Genomic DNA, 20474 nt, shown 5'->3' on the forward strand with positions numbered 1-20474 from the left:
TCATAATATGATACTATGATATTGGTAAAAAACAATTATTATTTGTAATAATTAATTAGAAAAACAAAACATTTATGTAAATAAATTATAAGACAAGTAGTTACTTTTTCTTTGGAAACTACGAATATAAAAAAAAAATAGAATACTACTGGTGATTTTTACTAAGTAAATGGGAATTAAAATCATATACATTACTACATTGTTCACCACAAATATTGCATTTCCATGGATTTGTTTCAGAATGACACCCCTTGTGAAGAAAGTATAGTGTTTGGTCTGGAAATGTTATACCACAAAATGAACATTGTAATGTATTTTTAAATGCCACATACCCCCAAATATTAGGATCAGTGTTATGCGGTTGAGATGCTTCTGGGTTATTCATAATATTTATTTTACGTTTGAATTCCTCACGCAACAATGATTTTAGAGGAGATATTTTTATTAATGAAGACAAGCTTGTAGTTTGTCCAGACTCATTTTCACCATTGTGTACATCATTTAAATCATTTTTTCTTGAAGGTTCTTCTCCTGGTTCTTGCTTTATAGGAATAAGAGAAACAGATGGTGTGATTGTACTTACTTCACCTTCTTGTAGATTGTTTACTGGCAGTAGAGGTAATGAGGAAATATTAGAATTTGAATCTATTGACTGTGGAGAATTTGGACATTCATTATCTTGTGAAACATCTTCATCAGCAACACTTTGAACAGGTTCAGTTTTCACATTATTTTCGTTCATCTACATATGAAATTATAAAAGAAATTTTTTAAAAAGTGAAAACCTAGTAATCATTAAATAAATATAAATTATATTAAGCAGTAGCGGCGTAAATATTATTATTAAATGAAGCAATTACATGTGTATTGAATGCCCAACATAAATAAAATTCTTAGATTCAGAGTTCAATTGTATTTGTAAGTACAAAAATATTAAAAATAACGGGCCCAAACAAAATAATACGTAATAATATTTTATGTTAAATGTGCAAATTATGCAATACACTTTTTTATCACAAAACACTATCTACCCGCTTCATTTTAGTTATGAAGCAGCTGCTTCAATAAAACTCCCATTACGCCGCCGCTGATATTAAATTTGGTCTTATAAGAATCATTCTAAAATTTTTTTTTAGTATTACCAACTATTGAAAATCTCATAAAACATGTAAAATATTTTAAAATTACAAATAAAATAATAAAATAAACAAAAAAATTATATAATTAAATATAATTAAAGCAATGTTGATATCACAGAGTAACAATAATTTTTCAAATGTATTTGATAATTTGTTATGATATTTTCATAACCAAACATAATACAGTGTAAGTCGTTGGTTTATTTAATAAATAAAATTCCGTACACAATATCTTATTAATCAAATATATTATTATCATAATAATAATAATATTATTATCATAATAATAATAATATTATTATCTATCGCCTAAATACTAACACAAAGTGATAAGTTTAAAAAAAAAAGCCTCTAAATAAAAAAAGAAAATCATTGTTTTTTAAAAGTAATTTCATGTTGATATTGTATACTATACCATAAAAAAAAAATTATAACTTTTAAAATACTTATTTTTAAATCTTTATTATGTCATTATTAAACATATTCATTAGGATATCCTTAATATGCATGTAGGGCTAACTTTGATAATCTCATGATATATCATTCAAATTATATTTTTATTGTTTATATGACGCACTATATGAAAGTTTATTTATTCAAAACTATACTAATTTAATTTTTACCTTATCTATTATTAATTTTCAATTACAAAGAAGTTCAGTTATTTACAAACTCTTATCTTTTTTTTTATCAAAATTACCCTATTATAAAGAAATATTAACAATTCAAAAATTTGTTGATGAATTTTGATATAGGAAAAATAATTCAAACTTAATTTAATTGATATACTTATGAAGATCAATAATTGTTTAATATTTTTTATAAAGCTTAATTTTCCAATGATAAATTAAAAAAACAAAAAAAAATTAAAATGTAATCAACATTGCTCCATTTTATGGTACTAGTTTAATGGGATGGACATTTTATTATTAATATTTATGTAAAATAATAATAATATTAACAATCATACTGATTAATAATAATTTGAAAGTTATTAAAATTATTTAAAATATCATATTTATCAATTTGTAGCTATTTTAAAAAAAATAAGTAATAATTAATGTTTACCATTACAATTTAAATTGTTTTATGTAAATACACATCTAATAATTTCATCTAATTATTTTTGAACTATTATTATAATTTATAATCTAATTTCCAATTTGAATTGTTATATTCTTAAGTGTTTAAAAAATGCATTAATCATCTATTGCAATCAAAAGTATTAATATTTTAATGCTTATTTTGGTTTTTAATTTTTGAAAAATTTAAGAAGTGTTATACTATTTTGTAATGGAATTTTTTAATGTATATATAGTAGTGTAATTAGTACTGAGGCAACAAATGGTTACCTAGGGTCATAATTTTTTTTGGATAAATAATTAGATAACTAAGTTTAGTAATGCTATAAGATTCAAATATATCCTATTTAAATAAGTTTTAATAAATAGTTTGTGAAACTACTGGTTTACAGAGTAGTTTACTGCACCAGTAGTTTACTAGTCTCAAACACACTGCTGTGTCTCAAAAACACTGCTTTAATGGCAAATTGAGCCATATTATGCCTTGGGGAGCTTTAATGTATAGCTATGCCACTGTGTTTTTATTCATAAGATCATAAACTTAATCAATAAATTATACTACACATTTTAAATTTTTTAGAATATATTGGGTTATGTAAATATACTACTATACAGACCCTAAGATAATATTCAAATAATAAAATACTATACTTAATGTTATAAATAAATAACTTGACAATACTAATGACTTATGGATTTTGTTTTATTAATTTCCAATATACAAGGTTCAATATTATCATGGAAAATATACAATTAATTTATTTATTGTATAACTGTAGATCATTGTTATTTTAAAAAAAATATGAAAAAAAAATGTAGGTTAGTGGTAAGTAAATATAATAATTTATTTTAAATTTCACTTACTTGAGAAGAGGAAAAAGAGGAGCATTCAGTAGGAGAAGGTTCTGTCATTGATATTTCAACATGAGGTGTAAGAAAATGCATTGGTGGCGTCGCATTACTTTCTGAACGACTTCCACCTATAGAGTCTCCACTATCACTACAAGCTCCACTAGTACTAACATTTATACTGTCAATAGGCAAATGATGTTTTGGAGAATTAAAAACACATACACCAGGATTGTCTAGGTCAATACCGTGTCTAAAAACATTTAAAAAAATAATATTAGAATAAAAACAATAAAATACATGAAAATATATTTTTAAAGTGAATAATAATTTACCTGTTAAAAAAATGAACTCTCAAACTTTTCATTGAAGTAGCTCTAAAAGTGCATAATGGACAAGATTTAACCACCTCATGTTGACCAACATGTTCATTTTGAAAATGAGCTCTCATTGCTATTTGTCGTTGAAATCCTCTATTGCATATTGGACAATGAAATGGTAATGACTTTGTATGAGTAGTAAAATGTTCAGCTAAATGATCTTTTCTAAAAAAACGTTTTTGACAAATTTTACATTCATAAGGTTTAACTCCGGTATGTCTCATTTTATGTCTTCGCATATTAGCACCATTTGAAAATTTCATATTGCATATATCACATTCAAATAATTTTCGATTCGTTGGTTGCTCATTTTCATTATTACTTTCAGTTCCTTGACATGTTGCTAAATGTGAAATTAGATTTGTTTCATTTAAGGTTTCATAGTTATCACATCTATCACATCTATGAGTAGAAGTTCCACTATCTGAGACGGTATCATAGTTAGAATGTAATCCATTATCTATATTTGCTTGATCATTTTCAATATCACAATTTTCTTCAAAATTATTATTTGAATTTTCATCATTGTTTCCAGAAGAAACATCAAATTCAGTTTTCACTGGCGAATATGTAACTACTTTAGACATGATATGATAACGTTTCTGTTTTTTAATAATTCAAGAGAATATTCACTAATCTATCATAAGTTTAAATATGTATTATTTGACTCTAAAAAAAAAAAAAAAACAAATTTATAATTAATAAAATAAAATAACAATAAAAATAATTATAATAATGTATAAATAGCTTTTCAATTTCTCTTTATTAATTATATAATATACATTTATATTTATTCATCTTTATACATATATTTAAAATTTTTTTTACTTTTTGATATTTTTGTAATATTTTATGAACATTAAACCATTATTATTTTTACAGTTGTTATCATAAAAAAACAATAATGAATATGATAATATCTGAGTTAATATATTAATATATATATTCTTTCAAGTCTAGAAGTCAGAAGTAAATCTTAGAATTATTCTCTACAAAAAATTTCTTAATATGGAGTATTATATTTTTAGTAAAATAACAACAGTCGAGAAAGTAAAAACACATAAACAATCTTTTAATAAGATTTGAATTTATGTTCTCTAAAATAAAATAGTAAATATAGGTATGCATATTAATAAAATAATAATGTTTTTTACCCTAGGTAAGAATAATTATAAAAAAAAAAAAAAAAACAATTTGAATAAGCTTCATTATAATACTTATATCAAAACATTTTTGAAACAGATTGTTGATTATTGTATAATATATAATAATAACCAACATGAGTACTATAATTTATTAATATGTTAATATCATATATACACTACTGTTACTACTTATAATGCAAATATTGCATACTATTTTAAATAAAAATATTTATCAATATATTTAAGACTTACATTTTACTATTGGTTTGAATCATTTTTAATATATATTTAACATTTAGTAATAATAATTGAAAAATATTTATTTCATTTAAGCATAATGTGATAATACTACTTATTAAGCAAAAGTATTATATTGTTCATAGTATAGTAAAAATGATAAATATAATAAGATAATTAATGTTATCATTATTTATTAAAATAATTCAAATGAACTATTAAACGGACCAAATATATAAAAAAAAATCAGAACAAAAAAAATAATAAATAATAAGGTCATACGTTTGTAAGTTGGGTAAGAGCTATGTAGGTATATAGGTTAGTACACAGAACATTGGGCAAGAATCATATCAGAATATGTATACTATATGAGCCTAAAAACTAGGTCAATTTTGTGTAAATTGTAACATACCATTGAAAATTGAAGATCATAGTAACTCCAATGGATCAAATAACGGCAAAACGTACTTTATTTAAAATAAAAATTGTTATAGTCAATGTGAACAAACAACATAACAAATTTAAAAAATAATTTAAAAAAAATGGAATGAGTACAAATATTCTAGTAGGTCAGACGACTGATAAAACCAAACAATTTGTTGGATATTTACTTAAAACACATATTTAAAAATATAAATAACAATTTATAAACTTAAAACTATATTTTAAAATTTATTTAATGTAAGAATTTAGAAAAAAAAAAAAATGAAAAATATTATATACATTTCATGTATACTTAAAAACTAATTGTTGATAAATGATAATAAAATTCTAGGATGGTGGATCTACCAGGTGTTTTTATTATTTTAGTTGAAGTTTTAATAGCCGCTAGATAGCACTAGCTATTTGGAAATATACTAAATAATAACGAAATATATTGAATTAAAATAATAATAATATCATTATTTTTTATTTATTATATACTTATAATATTATTAATTACCAGCCACCGACACAGATTTTTGTTACACAAAACTTTTTATTTCACGATTCCTATCACAGCCAGTCAAAATAAATATCTAAGCGCACAGCAGTGCATCGGCCAAGTTCCTGCAATGTCAGTGTATCAAAGTTATATGAAACAATTCCCCCAGTTATTCTAAATAGGGTTACCAACCTTCCCGCGTGAGGCGGGACGTCCTGTTTCCAGGGCTTAAATGATGCGTCCCGCGATGCGTATCCGCGGGATGCTTATTGTCCCGCTTTTTGTAAACCTGTGTAAGTATTTTTATATAGAAGCCTTACATTTTTATTGTGCGCATTTAAAACTATTTTCGTTCCGAAATTCAGACAGAGTCGATTGCACGTACCGGTTTAATCAAAAATTGTAGTATTTGTAGATTCAATTCAATATTCAGTACACAAGCACTTTTTCAAAAAGAAAAAAGAATTGTCTTATAATAGGGTGCTCTTAATTTAATTTAAAAAAAAAATTGCGATGAATACTTTAAAATAGCGATTATTTTGTTAATTTTATTTGAATATTTCAAATTTTAAATACAACTGATAATAATTATTAAAATCGTTTTCTCTTGTTTCTGTAAATTTGTAAGCATGTCCCGTTTTTTTAATGTATAATCCCGCATATAAATATCTGGTTTCTTGTTTATCTGTAAATAAGAGTTGTTAACCCTAATTCTAATCCATATATCTCTGTTTCCTCTTAAGATAAACTTATGAAATTTAAAACACAGATTAACCTCGAGTAGCTTAGGATGTTGTAAGAAAATGATCCCTTAATATTGTATCATTTCAAAATAGGAGAATTTCAAAATTTGCAATTTTATTACTGACTCACTTACTGATCATCTTAATCAAATATAAAAGATTGTAAAATTTTTTTTCAAATTTTAACAGGTATGGGATCTTTTTTCAATAAATCTTCTAAGAGAACGCATGCCTTAACTTCTTTTATGCAAAAAAAAAATGCCAAGAAATACACCAAGTAGATGGAATTTTTCTTCTCGTTTGGTAAACACTGTTTATGAATATCACAATTGTTTTAGAGTTATTTCAACACGTTTTAGACAATTCTGATGATTGGTACGATGAAACAATAGTTATATCTCAAGGTAGTAATCAAAATAATTTGATTCGTGTTCTCTTGATTTTGAAAACAGCGAACAGAATTCTCCATCAATTAGCCGGTCTACAATTACTGGGTGGATACGATATCTTCTTTGACTTTTTTTAACCCGTTTTAATTATTTGTATAAATAATACGCACATATCATTGAATTTAAAATTTATAGATTCACCTGTCCAAAAGTTAAATCTAAAGTATTTAAAAACCAAAAAAAAATCAACTAATTACAAAAATAACGTTTCATACACAAACATGACCGACCGAGTTTGTCATCAGCTAAGCACTAAACGCTCCGTCATTGGTTAGATGACTGACAATCAGCACGCTTGGTCAGCGCCTACGGTACGCGCTGACCATCAGTTGAGCACTTATTTCATCCTCAAAAGTTTCTAAAATGGTGCAAAAACTTTTAATTTGGGGGAAAAAAATTCTTATAGAGGAAGAGACATATCTTTTATTAAATACCAAACAAAGTTGTAGCTTTTTAATACATTTTCTAAATTACGATTGAAGTCTATACTTTATTGTAGTAATATTAACAGCAGAAACAATTCAACATAAATAAAGAGTAATTTATTTATAAATCTGATGACAATGTATATAAATTGTTTAAATTTCAAATAGTATAAATTATGTTTCCATCACATAAAATATTAAATATTTATAAAATATTTAAAAGTTAAAAGCAAAATAAAATGAATCATAATATTTGAATGGATATAGTTAAAAATATTATAAGAGGCTTTTAATTAGATATGAGAAAAATTATCAAAAAGTAATTTTTTAAACAGTTTTTGTAAATTAAATAATAACTACTTACATTTTTATATGCAGTCAACAATGAAAACATTGTATAGTAAAAAAAGTTTTAAATATTTACTAATATAAACATCGATGAATAAAAACATATGTTGCAATATATTATATTCATTAGTTTAATTATTATAATAACTAATACATATTTAATCATTTTCTTTTCCTAAGATTGAACGTAAAGTACCTAACATTTTTGCTTCAGAAGATTCATGGTCGAATGATTTGCTACCTGTAAAATAAAAATATAATTTATTAGTTTAACTGATTATAACATTGTACAAACTAAACATTTAATAAAAGTTAACTACTTCTTATTCATAGACTGGGAATTGAAATAAGTTTTGTTTATTTACCAAAATATAAACTATACATTAAATTTATTACTTTTAAGTTTGAGTTGGTAAAATGGATTTCATTATGTAAAATTAAACCAAGAACCACTATCCCATCAATGCTTTTTTTATTTTTGAAAAAATCCCTTTATCAGCTGTTTGGGTTGATTGTGTTTGTTCAGCTGATGGCCCTAAAAACAAAAAGAAACTATTTTTGAACAAAATTTGTTATTTTTCAACTTATTCGAAAATTATGTTTTTTTTTTTACTTAAATGATAATTGGTGCAAGTTATTTTAGATAAATATATAAAAGAAAATGTATGAAAACTTATCAAAAATGAGATTTGAAATATAATGTTTAAAAACATTTTCAAAGAGATTAGATTTTTCAAGAATGTTATTTGATATAAAATCAGCATTGTAGGTTACTGTAATTATTTTAATAAAAAAATATTAATGTTATTATTATGCTACTTATTATAATAAAACATAAATTAGTCTTAAGATATATTTATTGGTTTAATTTAAATTTTAATAAATATTAAACGAATTGCTTATAAATAATTAAAAAAATAATAAATGGGTAAGACTTATTACACTGTTCAGTTCATTAACTTAACAAATACATTGTATTTAGTATTTAATAATAATATTATAATAGTGTATATCATAATTTTTAAAATTACAAAAGTTATATATCATTAAAATTAATTTTTCTAAAACCAATAATATATAGTAAAATATTAACATACTTAAACTTTACTATAGATTATATAAAATAAGATGATGTACTTCAAAATTTACTGGTAACTTGAAACAGTCTCAATGCAAATTAACTAAATACAAGAAATTCAGTTATTCAACAATACTTTTTACTATAATTTATAGCATCAAATATAAAACAAAATAAGTCAGTGATGCGTAGTCAAAAACCATAATTTCTCATTAAGACACAATTTATTAATAATTTCTTAACAATAGTAACACTGTTTTGAGCCATTTTTAGTTTGTAAAAATTTTGGAGAATTATACAACTTAGGCCTTGAATTTTAATATGTATTTTCTGGTTTTATCTGTACCTTGATAAATAAAATTGAATAAAATTATAACTTTTATAAAAAAAAGAAATAAAATGTGAATTATATCACTTACTAAATAATTTAGAAAACAAATTTGATGAAAATTATTATTTAAAATGACAGTTACTTACATAAGAAAAGTAACAAAAAACAGTTTCAATAACTTTAGATATTAAGAAACTATCATTTCAATAATATAGAAATATATATAGAAAGAAATTAAAAAATAATTAAATAAAACTAAAAACAATTGGGATATTAAATAAATATTTAATATAAATAATACTTTAATAATTATATAATTTTATATAGTAATAAGTTCAAATAATATAACTTTTATTAGCTTATAAATTAAAAATTGTAAGCTACATTTAGCATCAGTAATTTTTTAATAATACATTTTAAAATTTTATAAGCAGTACGAACATACATTTAATGACTGGTGAATTATAAAAAAAATATTCTGATATTAAAGACAAATGATAATAACAAATTTATCAGTAATTAAAAAAAAAAAATTGGAAATTAAAATGCATGAAATTTATTTCTAAGTTAATTCAATGATATAACTGTTGAATTTATATATTTAAAAACATTTTAGTCATATTATCCATTTAAAAATCTTAACTACTTAAGTTGAATAACTTCATTAAAATTGTATAACCAAATTTAAATAAATATAATAATTGAATACTAACAGTAATCTTGTTCTGTATATAAATCTAATAATTTGTTATAGTTTACATTCAAATTTTCTACCAGAAAAAATTATTATTTGAATAAATTCCCAGGCTATGAATCCAAAAAAATAATTACATTTATAAAAATAATATATTCATCAAGAGTGGCTAATATGCGTTAAGTATATCTATAAATACTAAATTCATATTTTAAATAAATAACTTATCACGGAAATATTATTACTATGCATCAAATATTGTTAAATAGGAATAAAAATAATAATAAGAATAAAGTAAATATTGAGATTATTTATTAAACATTATTTTAATTTTAATCAGAATACTAGAATTTCATTAAACTATGTTTTGATTAATACATTTATATTAAAATATTACAATTTTTCATAACTAATAATATCAAAGTTTGGAATTTACAACTTACTCGTATAGTAAAATTAAAAAATCTTTCTTATTACTTTGGTATACTCTATTAAAAATAAATGTTATTTTATAAACTAAATATAATATAAAAAAAATCCTGAAATATAAGTTTTGAAAATTGATGCACAATGAAAAATGTTTTAATAAAAAACTTTCCAACTACACTTTAAAATATAGCAATGTGTAAACAATACATTATTTTTAATTTCCTAATAATATCCACTAGAAGCTTTGATGTACATAGCTAATAAATTACAATTTATACAAATAAGTTATTTACCATCTTTCTTATAAGTTATGTTTCTTATTGTTCCAGGTGTATTTTTTTCAAGTTCTGCATAAGCTTGAATTAACGCTTCCTGTTTACTAGTTAATGAATTAGGTACTTCTATCTTAATATTTACATAATGATCACCATGTTGATTAGAATTCATTTTCTTCATTCCTTGTTTATTTAATCTAATTTTTGTATGTGAACTAGTTCCAGGAGAAATCTATTAATATAAAAAAATATCAAATATATACACATATACATTTTTGATATTGTTACGGACATACATAAATGTAGGTCCTTACGACTACCAATACATAGGGGATACACATAAATAGGATTGGGACTTATATCATAAGTCCTTGTGAATATTCAAATCTTACAGAGTAGTCACATAAAAATAACTGGTATTATTACAAAAACTGAAACAATATCAGGAACATGGTTTTATAAGGTCATAAAACTGTCATCGTTTGCAATGACCGAAACAATATCAAAAACATGCCCTTATAAGGTATTATAAAATTGGATAGTAGATACTTTTCGAAGGGTATCTAGAATATTAAATCATTAGAAACTATGTCCGAGTCAAATATCCCATAAGAACGGGATATATAAGGTAGTCCTGAACAGACTATTATTCAGATGTGTTTAAGACGTGTTTTAGCAAGCACCTTCACGACAGATTAAATTGTCAACTTGTACTTATAAATATTTCAATAAAACAGTTTAACTTAGTCTGAGTACTTTTATTGGAATTATTCTCTCACATCTACTCTTCAACGGTTGAACTGATGGCACGCAACAATATACACCAGATTTCAACAAATAAACTTTAAATAATACCTGCACCGTGTGATCTTCATAAATTCCTCTAACTCTAATAGATCCGCCTAATAAAGCTTGTGATATCGAAATTTTAGCATCAGTGTGAATATCCGATCCATCTCTACGGAAATAATCCGATTTTTCAACTTTGAATGTAACAAAAACTTCATTTCTATTAACCAAAATTCGAATAGTTTGACCATCTTCAATTCCTGGAAAAATGAATGAGCATAAAATAAAATAAATTTAAAAATTAAAAACAATAGTAAAGAATATTTAGAAGCCAATTCATTTGGATGGACTTATTTATAATCATTAAAATGTTTGTATTATTGTGAGTAAAAGTTGATAATATTTATTTTCTAATTACAAATGTACTTTAAGTTAAAATATATAACACAATTTTAATTATTAAATTATTTTATTTATTGATATTTATTAAATTTGTTACAATTAATACAAAAAAATATAATAAAATGGAAATAACAAATGTACCTGCAACACTAATGTGCCGTGGGTAAATACCTGACGGGTAGGTAAATATTTTGGGTATTTACCCACTAAAATATTTACCTACCAAAAATTTGGGTAAATATTTTTTTTTTTATCTGGTCATACTGTATATTTCTATTTTTTCTACTAATAGGTATCTATATCATGCAACTGAAACTACAACCATTGATTATAGAATAAATCTATTCTATAATCAATGCTACAACTTATACTACTACAGTTGAGTCACGATAAAAAGTTGAAGGGGGATAAAAATTCACTTCAAGGTTTGTAGATATGTATTATTCGAGATATCTAACTAATTTATAGAGGAATAATTTTCTAGAGGAATAAAACAAAATTTGAGTTGTCAAGTTTTTTGAGTTATCACGACACTCGACTATACTAACTGATCAATAAAAGTTCTTTTGTCAAATGTTATTTAATTTAGTACTAGTTTTTTTTAGTCATGGGTCAAGAAAATATCCTGTGTGAAAGCATTACCATCGCAGTGAAGATAATAAAAGTGTGCTATGTAATTTCTGTGATAAAATATTCAAATTTGCCAAAGTGAAATTAATAAAAACTTCATATATATAATTTATGTACTCTAATCTTCAGTCTTGGAAAATCATAAAAAAGTCAGGAAACAATCATAAAAAAAGTATTGTGATATCCATGGATTGGTTTTAGCATTAAAAATAAATTTATCCAATTTATTGAGTAAATACCGGGTAAATACCCGGTATTTACCTAAAATTATATTTACCAGGTATTTGTTCATCACTAACCTGCAGGCACTGGAACTGTTACTTTTTTGCGTTGTACAGTACTTCCTTTACCATGGCATTCCAAACATGGATTTTTTATTACAACTCTAGTTCCTTGACATTGTCTACATGTTGATTTCATTAAAAAAGGACCTAAAACAAAAATATTTTAAATGATTTATTAAAAAAAACAAAAGAAAAATTGTATGCCTCTTGATATTGTTTCCATTCCAGTTCCATTGCAATGAGTACATGTTGTAGCTTTATATCCTAGCTCACTACGTGAACCACGACATTTTGGACAAATGTCGACAACATTAATATTTAAATCTTTATTTACACCTCGAGCAGCTTGTTCAAATGTTATTTTAACAACAATCTAAAGAGAAAAAAAAAATTAAAATTATACTTAGAAATTTATATTAAAAAAAAAATATTACTTCTTCGGCAGCTCCAAAACCGAATTTTGAATCCGCAAAATCTTCTTCAAATGATCCACTAGATCCAAAACCACTTTGATTAAAAATTTTTCTAAATAATTCTTCAGCATCTACATTGGACTGAAAACTCCATGCATTTTGGAAATTTTCATTTCCCATTCCTGCTCCACCACCCATATTATTTGTGTTGCCAGTAGATCCCCATGTATCATATGCAGTTCTTTTTTTCTCATCTCCCAACACCTAAAAATAATATTCAAAAATTATGAAAGGTAACAAAAATGAATTAAATTATTCTTTATCATTATTTTAAAACATACATAACTTATTTGATGAACAATAAATTAATTTAAGCTATAATTTGATAAAGTAATAATTAAATACATATATTTCAGCGTATAAAAACCAAATCATTTTCCAATTATACTTATTTATAATATACAAATTCAATGGGTTTAATTTGAAAGAAATTAAAAAAAAAAATAAAATATTGTGAATAATGTTAAATGTTTATACAAGTTAATATATAATATATAAATTTTTTTTTAAGACTAAATATCCAAAAAATATTATAGAACACTTATTTTTATTATACTCAGTTTGTACTTACTATAAATATAAACCAAGAAATAGTTTTTCTTTTTCGGCCCATTGAAATTTTAATATCTAACATTTTCTAAATATTGATTTATCTCTTAAATTTTATTAAATAATATTTCTTATACATAAATATATATATACTAAATATGCACTCAGCAATAAATCCAAAAGTAATATAAATTATATTTTAATTAAAAATTAGATAGAATATTTTTTAATATTTTACTAGATATTTGATTGAATAAATTATTCAAAATTCTAAAGATATTTGAAATAATAGTTTATGAAAACATAAATTATAAAATGTAAATTTTATAAATTAAAATTCTGCAATAAAGTTATTTTAAACTTATTTTGTCACAACAAATTTTAAATATAAATGTATTTAAAAAAAAATTATATAAGGCACTAATATTAAAAGTATATTTGTAAAATTATAAATTTTTGATCAAATTTTTTATTAATACCATAAAAATTTGTAATGATCTGTTTTAAGAATATTTAAATGAATTAAAACTAAATATATGAAGATTTAAAAAAAAAAAAAAACCAGAAAATGTAATATTTAACAGTATTATTTAACAAGACAAATATTGACTATATATATATATATATATATATATAACACTTACTTCATATGCTTCAGAAACTTCTTGAAATTTTTTATTTGCACTTGGATCTCCTTTATTCGTATCTGGATGGAACTTCTTTGCAAGTTGGTAATAAGCTTTTTTTATATCTTTTTGGGAAGCATTTTTTGGAACTCCTAATATGTTGTAAAAATCTTTCTTATTTTTCAAATAATTGCTTGTGTGTATACTTTTGAAACTATATGGATACAGTGGCTTAATGCCTGCAAGACACAAAAAAACAAATTTCAAATGTTGTGATCAACCATTTCCTTATTTTTATACTTACAGTGTTTGAATAATCGATTATCAGATAATTTGGAGTAATTGAGAAATGGAGAAACTGTATGATAATTAAATTTTTGTAAGTTGCACAATAAAGTTGGACAGTAGTACTTATTTGAAACTAATAGTTTTAATTTTATAATATTCATAATGATCAAATTTTAATCGTAACGTTATAGTATTCCAGAAAAATAATCGTGATGCATGAATAACAATGTAAAATATTGAAAAATTATAACAATACTTATATAAAAAGCACGATCACATAAACCACAAGGTACTGATGCCGGGATAAGACATGATGTTAGGAATGTATGCATGTACAATGTACTAGAAGTTTCTGTAAAAAGTGATAACAACCATATTACCTATCACTAGTATTGATTGCGGCAAGATGGCAAAACATGTATATCGTTTAGCGTTCCGTGATTCAGTTCACAAAACTGACGTCTCTGTTGTCGCCGTGCGTCCAGCGATTTCGTAATGCTAACGATTTTACTATTTTTTTTAATATCCTAAAGCGATAGTTTTTCAAGATTTCGAAAATTAAATGGAATAAAAATGATAAACAGACTCAAAAGTTTTTGACTGTGATCAAGTAAATTACATACAACCATGTAATATCGGACATATAAACTTTTTGACGTGTTTTCGTTCTATTATTGGTTTTTCGTTTACTGTTATCGGGTCACCAACATAATAATCTAAGTCAAAATTATTATCGACTATGAGCAGCTTAGTTGTAATATTATTACATGAGTCACTTCTTGCGTAGTTTGTTTCGTACAGTTGTTTCTAACATTTGCTATCCTCTTATTTCTTAACATCCCGAAATGTTGACGTAAACATTTCTTTCTTGTAACGTTATCTTGTTGGGTACTTCTTTGTTGATTGAACGACGATCACAACAACAAGACTAACATAATAAACCCACCAGTACAATATTCAACTACTTTCTACTTCAAGCTCTAAGTAAGCACAAATATATTGCTGCCTTTTCATAAGAATTAATTTATCAATTACAGTAGAATTTTGATTATACGGGAACGGGATAATAGTGGGAAGGATTAATGAAAACCGCGATTTATCTAGATTTTATATATAACAAATTTGAAATTAATTTTTTTATTTATTAAAACATTTTTTTTAACTTATGTTGTATAAATACTTATTATCATCAACATAATGCGGTTTAGCCCGATTTATTTTTAGCAATTATTTTTCAATTTGTATATTTTTGCATGTATAATAAGATGAAATTTTCAAAAAAAGTCAGTCTACCTTCCTTTAGAAACCATGGTCTAAAAAGTTTAAAATGCTCTAGAATTATTAAATATTTTTTTTTACAAGTTTTTTACTCAGTATTTTGGTAAAATCAAAAATTCCTATTATACTTAATTTTTACAGTATGAAATTATTACACCCAGGATGGTTTTTCATTGCAAATAAAGGGTTGTTACTGATAACAACCCTTTATTAAGGGTTGGACTCATGCAACCTTTCTTGGACGAGCAAGGGCGGTTGCTTTGTCAATGTATATACAGTCATTGGTGGATTCCATTGAAAATTTGGTGGGGAGCTTTTATTGTTTTTGTAAATATATACTATGAGGGACTTCGCCCTCCCCATCCCCATTGGTTTTTAAATGTTCATATAAGCCATAAATTATAATTAATAATACTATCCACATTTTTTATATTTTTAATAATTTGTAATAAATAGTTGTTTAATACAATGCCAATCGCATTAATCAAATTGCGACAATATTAATAGATTCATTGCAATTGAATATTGCCAATATGAATATGTTTTTTTTTTGTAATTTCAACTGAAATGTATGGTAAACTGAGTTTTACTGCAAATTTTTGACAAGTAACATAAAATTCAAATATATTTAGTTAATTATTCAGTCAATTATTTAGTTTTCATGAGAAAAATAAAAATAAAACTTAGGTAATAACAGCTGTAAAAACTTTATTTCAAAATCAGTATATTAGAGGAATTAATTTAAAAGTATTTTAACAGTAGTTTTTAAATCTGCAATACTCAGATCATGCCTGCATATTTATTTTATATAGCCCTCATCAAATACCAAAACTAGGAAATTTAATTGATTATCATATAGTTTTTTTGAATTTTTTGGCCTGTGAACCCTTTTTAATTTTTTTTATATGGCCCAAGAGTCCAAAAAGTTTGCTGACCACTGATATAGAGTATTAATAATTATCTTATTATAATATCAAAAAATAACATACAGAATGATCCTACTGATATTTACATAATTCTATATACAATGTATACATATATTTGTGTTAAAATAATTACTTGTAATATAAAAAATAATTTTTCTTAAACATTTAAAATTATAATTTTTATTTAAAATATATGTATTCTCCTAAAAAATATTTTAAAATTTGTTAACTATTTTGGGGGGGGGGGGGGGAGCTTAAACCCCCAAAGCCCCTTGGATGTCCGCCAATGTGTACCATATGACGATTATCAAACTGAAATATTCCTACATTGCGCAGCTAGTAGATTTGCGGATTTGTTTTAATTCAATAATTTAATCTTTATATAATTAAATAATTTAAAATTAATAATTTAATTAATAGAATAATCATTCATAATATATTATATTTTTTATATTGTTATAGCTATAGCTTTATTATTAAAAATCCGTAATTTATCACTTTATAATTCTCACTTACACAAAGTCAATGGTTTTGAATTGATCAATTCTAATCAATAATATCATAATCTTTTTGTAATTCCAATCATTGGAAATAAATTAATAAAATAAATAAACTTTGATGTTTCTATTTAAAATCTTTGAATAATGAATTCTTATCCCAAGTTATAAAAATATAAAATGTTAATTAAGTCATAAATTCAAAATTGTGTTTTGGAGGTATTGAATTATAAAAAAGTACTTGTGTATTGAAAATAAATATATTTTCTTTACATTATAAATATTTTTGTGGAGTAAAACTACTTATATATACATTACAAATAATTTAGGGAAAAATTCCCAACAATCTAATCAAATGTAGCATCACTTAAAATACATTTTATAAGCTGTAATTTTTTTTCCAACTGTTGATGGTCCACCACACTTATTCTAATCGATGCTTTAATTATTAATTATGTATTATTTTAATATTATATGTGGAAATTAAAAAGTGATAAACTGATAATAAATAATTAATTATGTTATCACAGAAATAATATACAAAATAAATCATAATTTCAATCTTTATTGTTTACGTGCCTTTACTTTTCTTAGATAACAATTTTCGTAAGCAGAGTTAATTACAAACACAGATAATCGAGACACAGTTAATTAAATTACTACCAAGATTATTTTTTTTATAACCTTATTATAATAAAACATATATAGTAAAAATAACATTTTATATTAATTACATATAAATTTCTTAAAATTATTTGCCCTTAAGTAATTTTTAATGTTTGTTTCAGATTTGAATTCAAATATGATGTCGAGTGACTCTGATTTTGATGAAGAATTAGAAGGGTGTGTTCGAAAAAAATTTAAAATGTTAAATGAAGAAAATGATCAACCATTTGAAAACTATAGTTTGCCTCATTCTTCATCTTTATTTGAATGCAAAAATAGTCAAATTGTGGATAATAGTCAAAACGATAATATAATTATTAAAACAGAAAATGTTTTAGATTCAAATAGTGAACATTTAAATAATACGAGTATATCTTCTGAAGAATCAGATACTGATCAAGGTTATAATAAAAATAAATATGATTCTGAAAGTGATGAATATATACCTATTTCAGATGGTGATTTTGAGTTGGAAAAGTTTACTATAAATGATGAAACAAATTCTAATACAGTTTATTCCGAAAATATGAGCGATAAATTTGTCGAAGATGATTACAATGAAGATAATAAAACTAATATTAAACCCATAGCTATTGACGATGATGTATATGATTTACTAGATAAAGCCTATCAAGATAAAAATTATGATAGAAGTGAAAAGAAAAACCAAATTTTTTCACAACCTGACTTTAAAGAATTTGATAAAATAGTTTTAGAAGAAGTGTATAGAAATCATTTTGATATTTTGCCAGAAAATTGGATAGAAACAACTCATAAAAGTGGCATGCCAGTTTATCTACATAAAAAGTCAAGAGTTGTATCCTTATCAAGACCATATTTTTTGGGACCCGGTGATTCTAAGTCACATTTAGCACCATTATCTGCAATTAGTTGCTTACAATATAGAAAAGGACTTGAATCTAAAGTAATTATAAAAAAAGAACCAGATTGTCAATCTGGTGTTCTAGGAGATATGGTTATACCAAATGCTAAAGTAGAGACTGCTCAAGAAAATATTATTAAAGAATCATTAACCCATGAGGAATTGCGAGATTACTGTAAATCATTATTTAAGTGAGTCTTAGAAAAAGTATATAATATAGAATTTTAAAATTGTAAAAATGTTTAAACTGAACTATTTTTTAAAACTTTTCCTTTTTCATTTTTTTTAGGTTTAAAGAAGTAAAATCTGTAAATGAAATACCTGAGGTATTAAATATAAAAAAAGAAGTAACAAACAATAATCTTAATAATACTAAAGAAAGACCTTCACTTCCAGATAGTACTAAATTAATATCATTTCCAGTTCAGCTTGAGGATCATGATAAACGATGTAATCGTCGTCGAGAATGGATATTAAATCCAAATGGTAAGAGTTATGTCAGTATCTTACATGAATATTTGCAACAAGCATTGAAAACTCAACCATGGTACGATTTTAAAGAGCTTGATAATACAGAAACCCCTTATTCTGCTACTGTTGTGCTTAATGATGTCCAGTATGGTGTTGGCTTGGGTAACAGTAAAAAGCAAGCAAAGCTTAATGCCGCTCAGGCCACTTTAGATATTCTCATACCAGAAATGAAAAATAAAATTGATTCAGATAATCGTAACCAACGTGATCCAGTAATATTTGACCAAATTAAAGTCACTGACCCAAGAGTTACTGAGTTTTGTGCTAAAACTACAGAGCCTAGTCCATATGCTATGTTATTGGTGTGTTTGCAAAGAAATTTTGGTGAATGTGAAATTGGTATACAATATAAATTGAACAATCGTCGTAGGATGTTAAACCAATGTACTATGGTGGTTGGTAAACATACTGCTACTGTTTCTTGTAAAAATAAAAGAGATGGTAAACAAAAAGCTTCTCAAATAATATTGGGTCTATTACACCCACATATTGATAATTGGGGTTCATTGTTACGGTTGTATGGTAACCGAAGTATTAAAAATGCTAAAGAAAAAAAACAAGAAGAACAAGAAATTACTCAACTCCAAAGTAAGGCAGCAGTAAATCAACCAAATTTTGCTATATTAAACAAGCTTAAAGAAGAAATGTTAAAAGTAAGGGACCAAAGAAAATTAAAAGAAGCTAATGATAAGTTAGGTATACCTCAGCCAATGACTTCATCATGTCCATATACAATTGCAATGCCATCAGTTCCTGACTTTGGTTTTAAATAATCATATTTATTTTTTATCTTTCATACAATTTATAATATTAAATTATTAATTGAATTAATTGAAAATTAAATGTTAAGAGTACATATTCAGTTCCTAATAATATTTGCTATTTTAGTTTAAAGAAGTTCTGCCTTTCATATAAAATATTTTATAGTTTATCATTACTTTTTTGGTAACATACAAAAAAGTCTAATATGATTATAAAAATTGAAATAAATTAAAAATAATTGATTATTTTTTAACTAATGTGATGCCTGATATAGTTTTCTTAAAATATTTGCAATCAGAAATAAAAATGTTTAACAAATTAACTCAATAATTGAACAATGCCATAAACTGCAAGTTAATTT

The 20474-nt window shown here is 24.1% G+C and overlaps 3 protein-coding genes across 8 annotated transcripts; 1 reads left to right on the forward strand and 2 right to left on the reverse strand.

The window, feature by feature from the left end:
* Positions 1 to 5447, reverse strand: LOC112691649 (asparagine-rich zinc finger protein AZF1). 3 transcript variants are annotated; one of them, XM_025565992.1, is made up of 5 exons: positions 5245 to 5447; positions 3406 to 4119; positions 3086 to 3323; positions 584 to 742; positions 1 to 276 (listed from the first exon to the last, which is right to left on the reverse strand). In XM_025565992.1, exons 2-5 carry the CDS (start codon positions 4035 to 4037, stop codon positions 73 to 75), a joined length of 1233 nt encoding a protein of 410 aa, XP_025421777.1. In that variant the 5' UTR covers positions 4038 to 4119; positions 5245 to 5447; the 3' UTR covers positions 1 to 72. The 3 variants fall into 3 exon arrangements, with proteins under 3 accessions (XP_025421777.1, XP_025421776.1, XP_025421775.1); XM_025565990.1 differs by having other exon boundaries at positions 146 to 742; positions 5245 to 5438; XM_025565991.1 differs by lacking the exon at positions 5245 to 5447 and having other exon boundaries at positions 86 to 742; positions 3406 to 4037.
* Positions 5448 to 7825: 2378 nt separating this feature from the next.
* On the reverse strand, positions 7826 to 14877 carry LOC112691641 (protein tumorous imaginal discs, mitochondrial-like). Of its 2 annotated transcripts, XR_003149332.1 has the most exons (9): positions 14587 to 14877; positions 14301 to 14521; positions 13069 to 13311; positions 12839 to 13007; positions 12650 to 12781; positions 11385 to 11578; positions 10548 to 10761; positions 8119 to 8257; positions 7874 to 7963 (listed from the first exon to the last, which is right to left on the reverse strand). XR_003149332.1 is itself a non-coding variant. In XM_025565980.1 (8 exons), exons 1-8 carry the CDS (start codon positions 14729 to 14731, stop codon positions 7881 to 7883), a joined length of 1401 nt encoding a protein of 466 aa, XP_025421765.1. In that variant the 5' UTR covers positions 14732 to 14877; the 3' UTR covers positions 7826 to 7880. The 2 variants fall into 2 exon arrangements, 1 of the variants encoding a protein (XP_025421765.1); XM_025565980.1 differs by lacking the exon at positions 8119 to 8257 and having other exon boundaries at positions 7826 to 7963.
* Positions 14878 to 14971: 94 nt separating this feature from the next.
* LOC112691640 (microprocessor complex subunit DGCR8-like) lies at positions 14972 to 20258 on the forward strand. Of its 3 annotated transcripts, none has more exons than XM_025565979.1 (3): positions 14972 to 15062; positions 18060 to 19011; positions 19110 to 20258. In XM_025565979.1, exons 2-3 carry the CDS (start codon positions 18074 to 18076, stop codon positions 20122 to 20124), a joined length of 1953 nt encoding a protein of 650 aa, XP_025421764.1. In that variant the 5' UTR covers positions 14972 to 15062; positions 18060 to 18073; the 3' UTR covers positions 20125 to 20258. The 3 variants fall into 3 exon arrangements, with proteins under 3 accessions (XP_025421764.1, XP_025421762.1, XP_025421763.1); XM_025565977.1 differs by having other exon boundaries at positions 14993 to 15554; XM_025565978.1 differs by having other exon boundaries at positions 14993 to 15180.
* Positions 20259 to 20474: the final 216 nt, after the last annotated feature.

The sequence above is a fragment of the Sipha flava genome, unplaced genomic scaffold, assembly GCF_003268045.1.
Source record: "Sipha flava isolate LNK unplaced genomic scaffold, YSA_version1 65_pilon_pilon, whole genome shotgun sequence".
In the NCBI taxonomy this organism is placed as follows: Eukaryota; Metazoa; Arthropoda; class Insecta; order Hemiptera; family Aphididae; genus Sipha; species Sipha flava.

Bases quoted from the DNA above. Each gene is read 5' to 3' on its own strand.
- LOC112691649 (XM_025565991.1), bottom strand. From the start codon at position 4,037: ATGTCTAAAGTAGTTACATATTCGCCAGTGAAAACTGAATTTGATGTT. The intron at 3,324-3,405 runs GTAAATTATTAT...AAATGTTTTTAG, and splicing joins AGAGTTCATTTTTTTAACAG to ACACGGTATTGACCTAGACA. The intron at 743-3,085 runs GTAAGTGAAATT...TTTCATATGTAG, and splicing joins CCTCTTTTTCCTCTTCTCAA to ATGAACGAAAATAATGTGAA.
- LOC112691640 (XM_025565979.1), top strand. From the start codon at position 18,074: ATGATGTCGAGTGACTCTGATTTTGATGAAGAATTAGAAGGGTGTGTT. The intron at 19,012-19,109 runs GTGAGTCTTAGA...CATTTTTTTTAG, and splicing joins TACTGTAAATCATTATTTAA to GTTTAAAGAAGTAAAATCTG.
- LOC112691641 (XM_025565980.1), bottom strand. From the start codon at position 14,731: ATGAATATTATAAAATTAAAACTATTAGTTTCAAATAAGTACTACTGT. The intron at 12,782-12,838 runs GCATACAATTTT...TTTTTGTTTTAG, and splicing joins AATGGAAACAATATCAAGAG to GTCCTTTTTTAATGAAATCA. The intron at 11,579-12,649 runs GTTAGTGATGAA...TCATTTTTCCAG, and splicing joins AACAGTTCCAGTGCCTGCAG to GAATTGAAGATGGTCAAACT.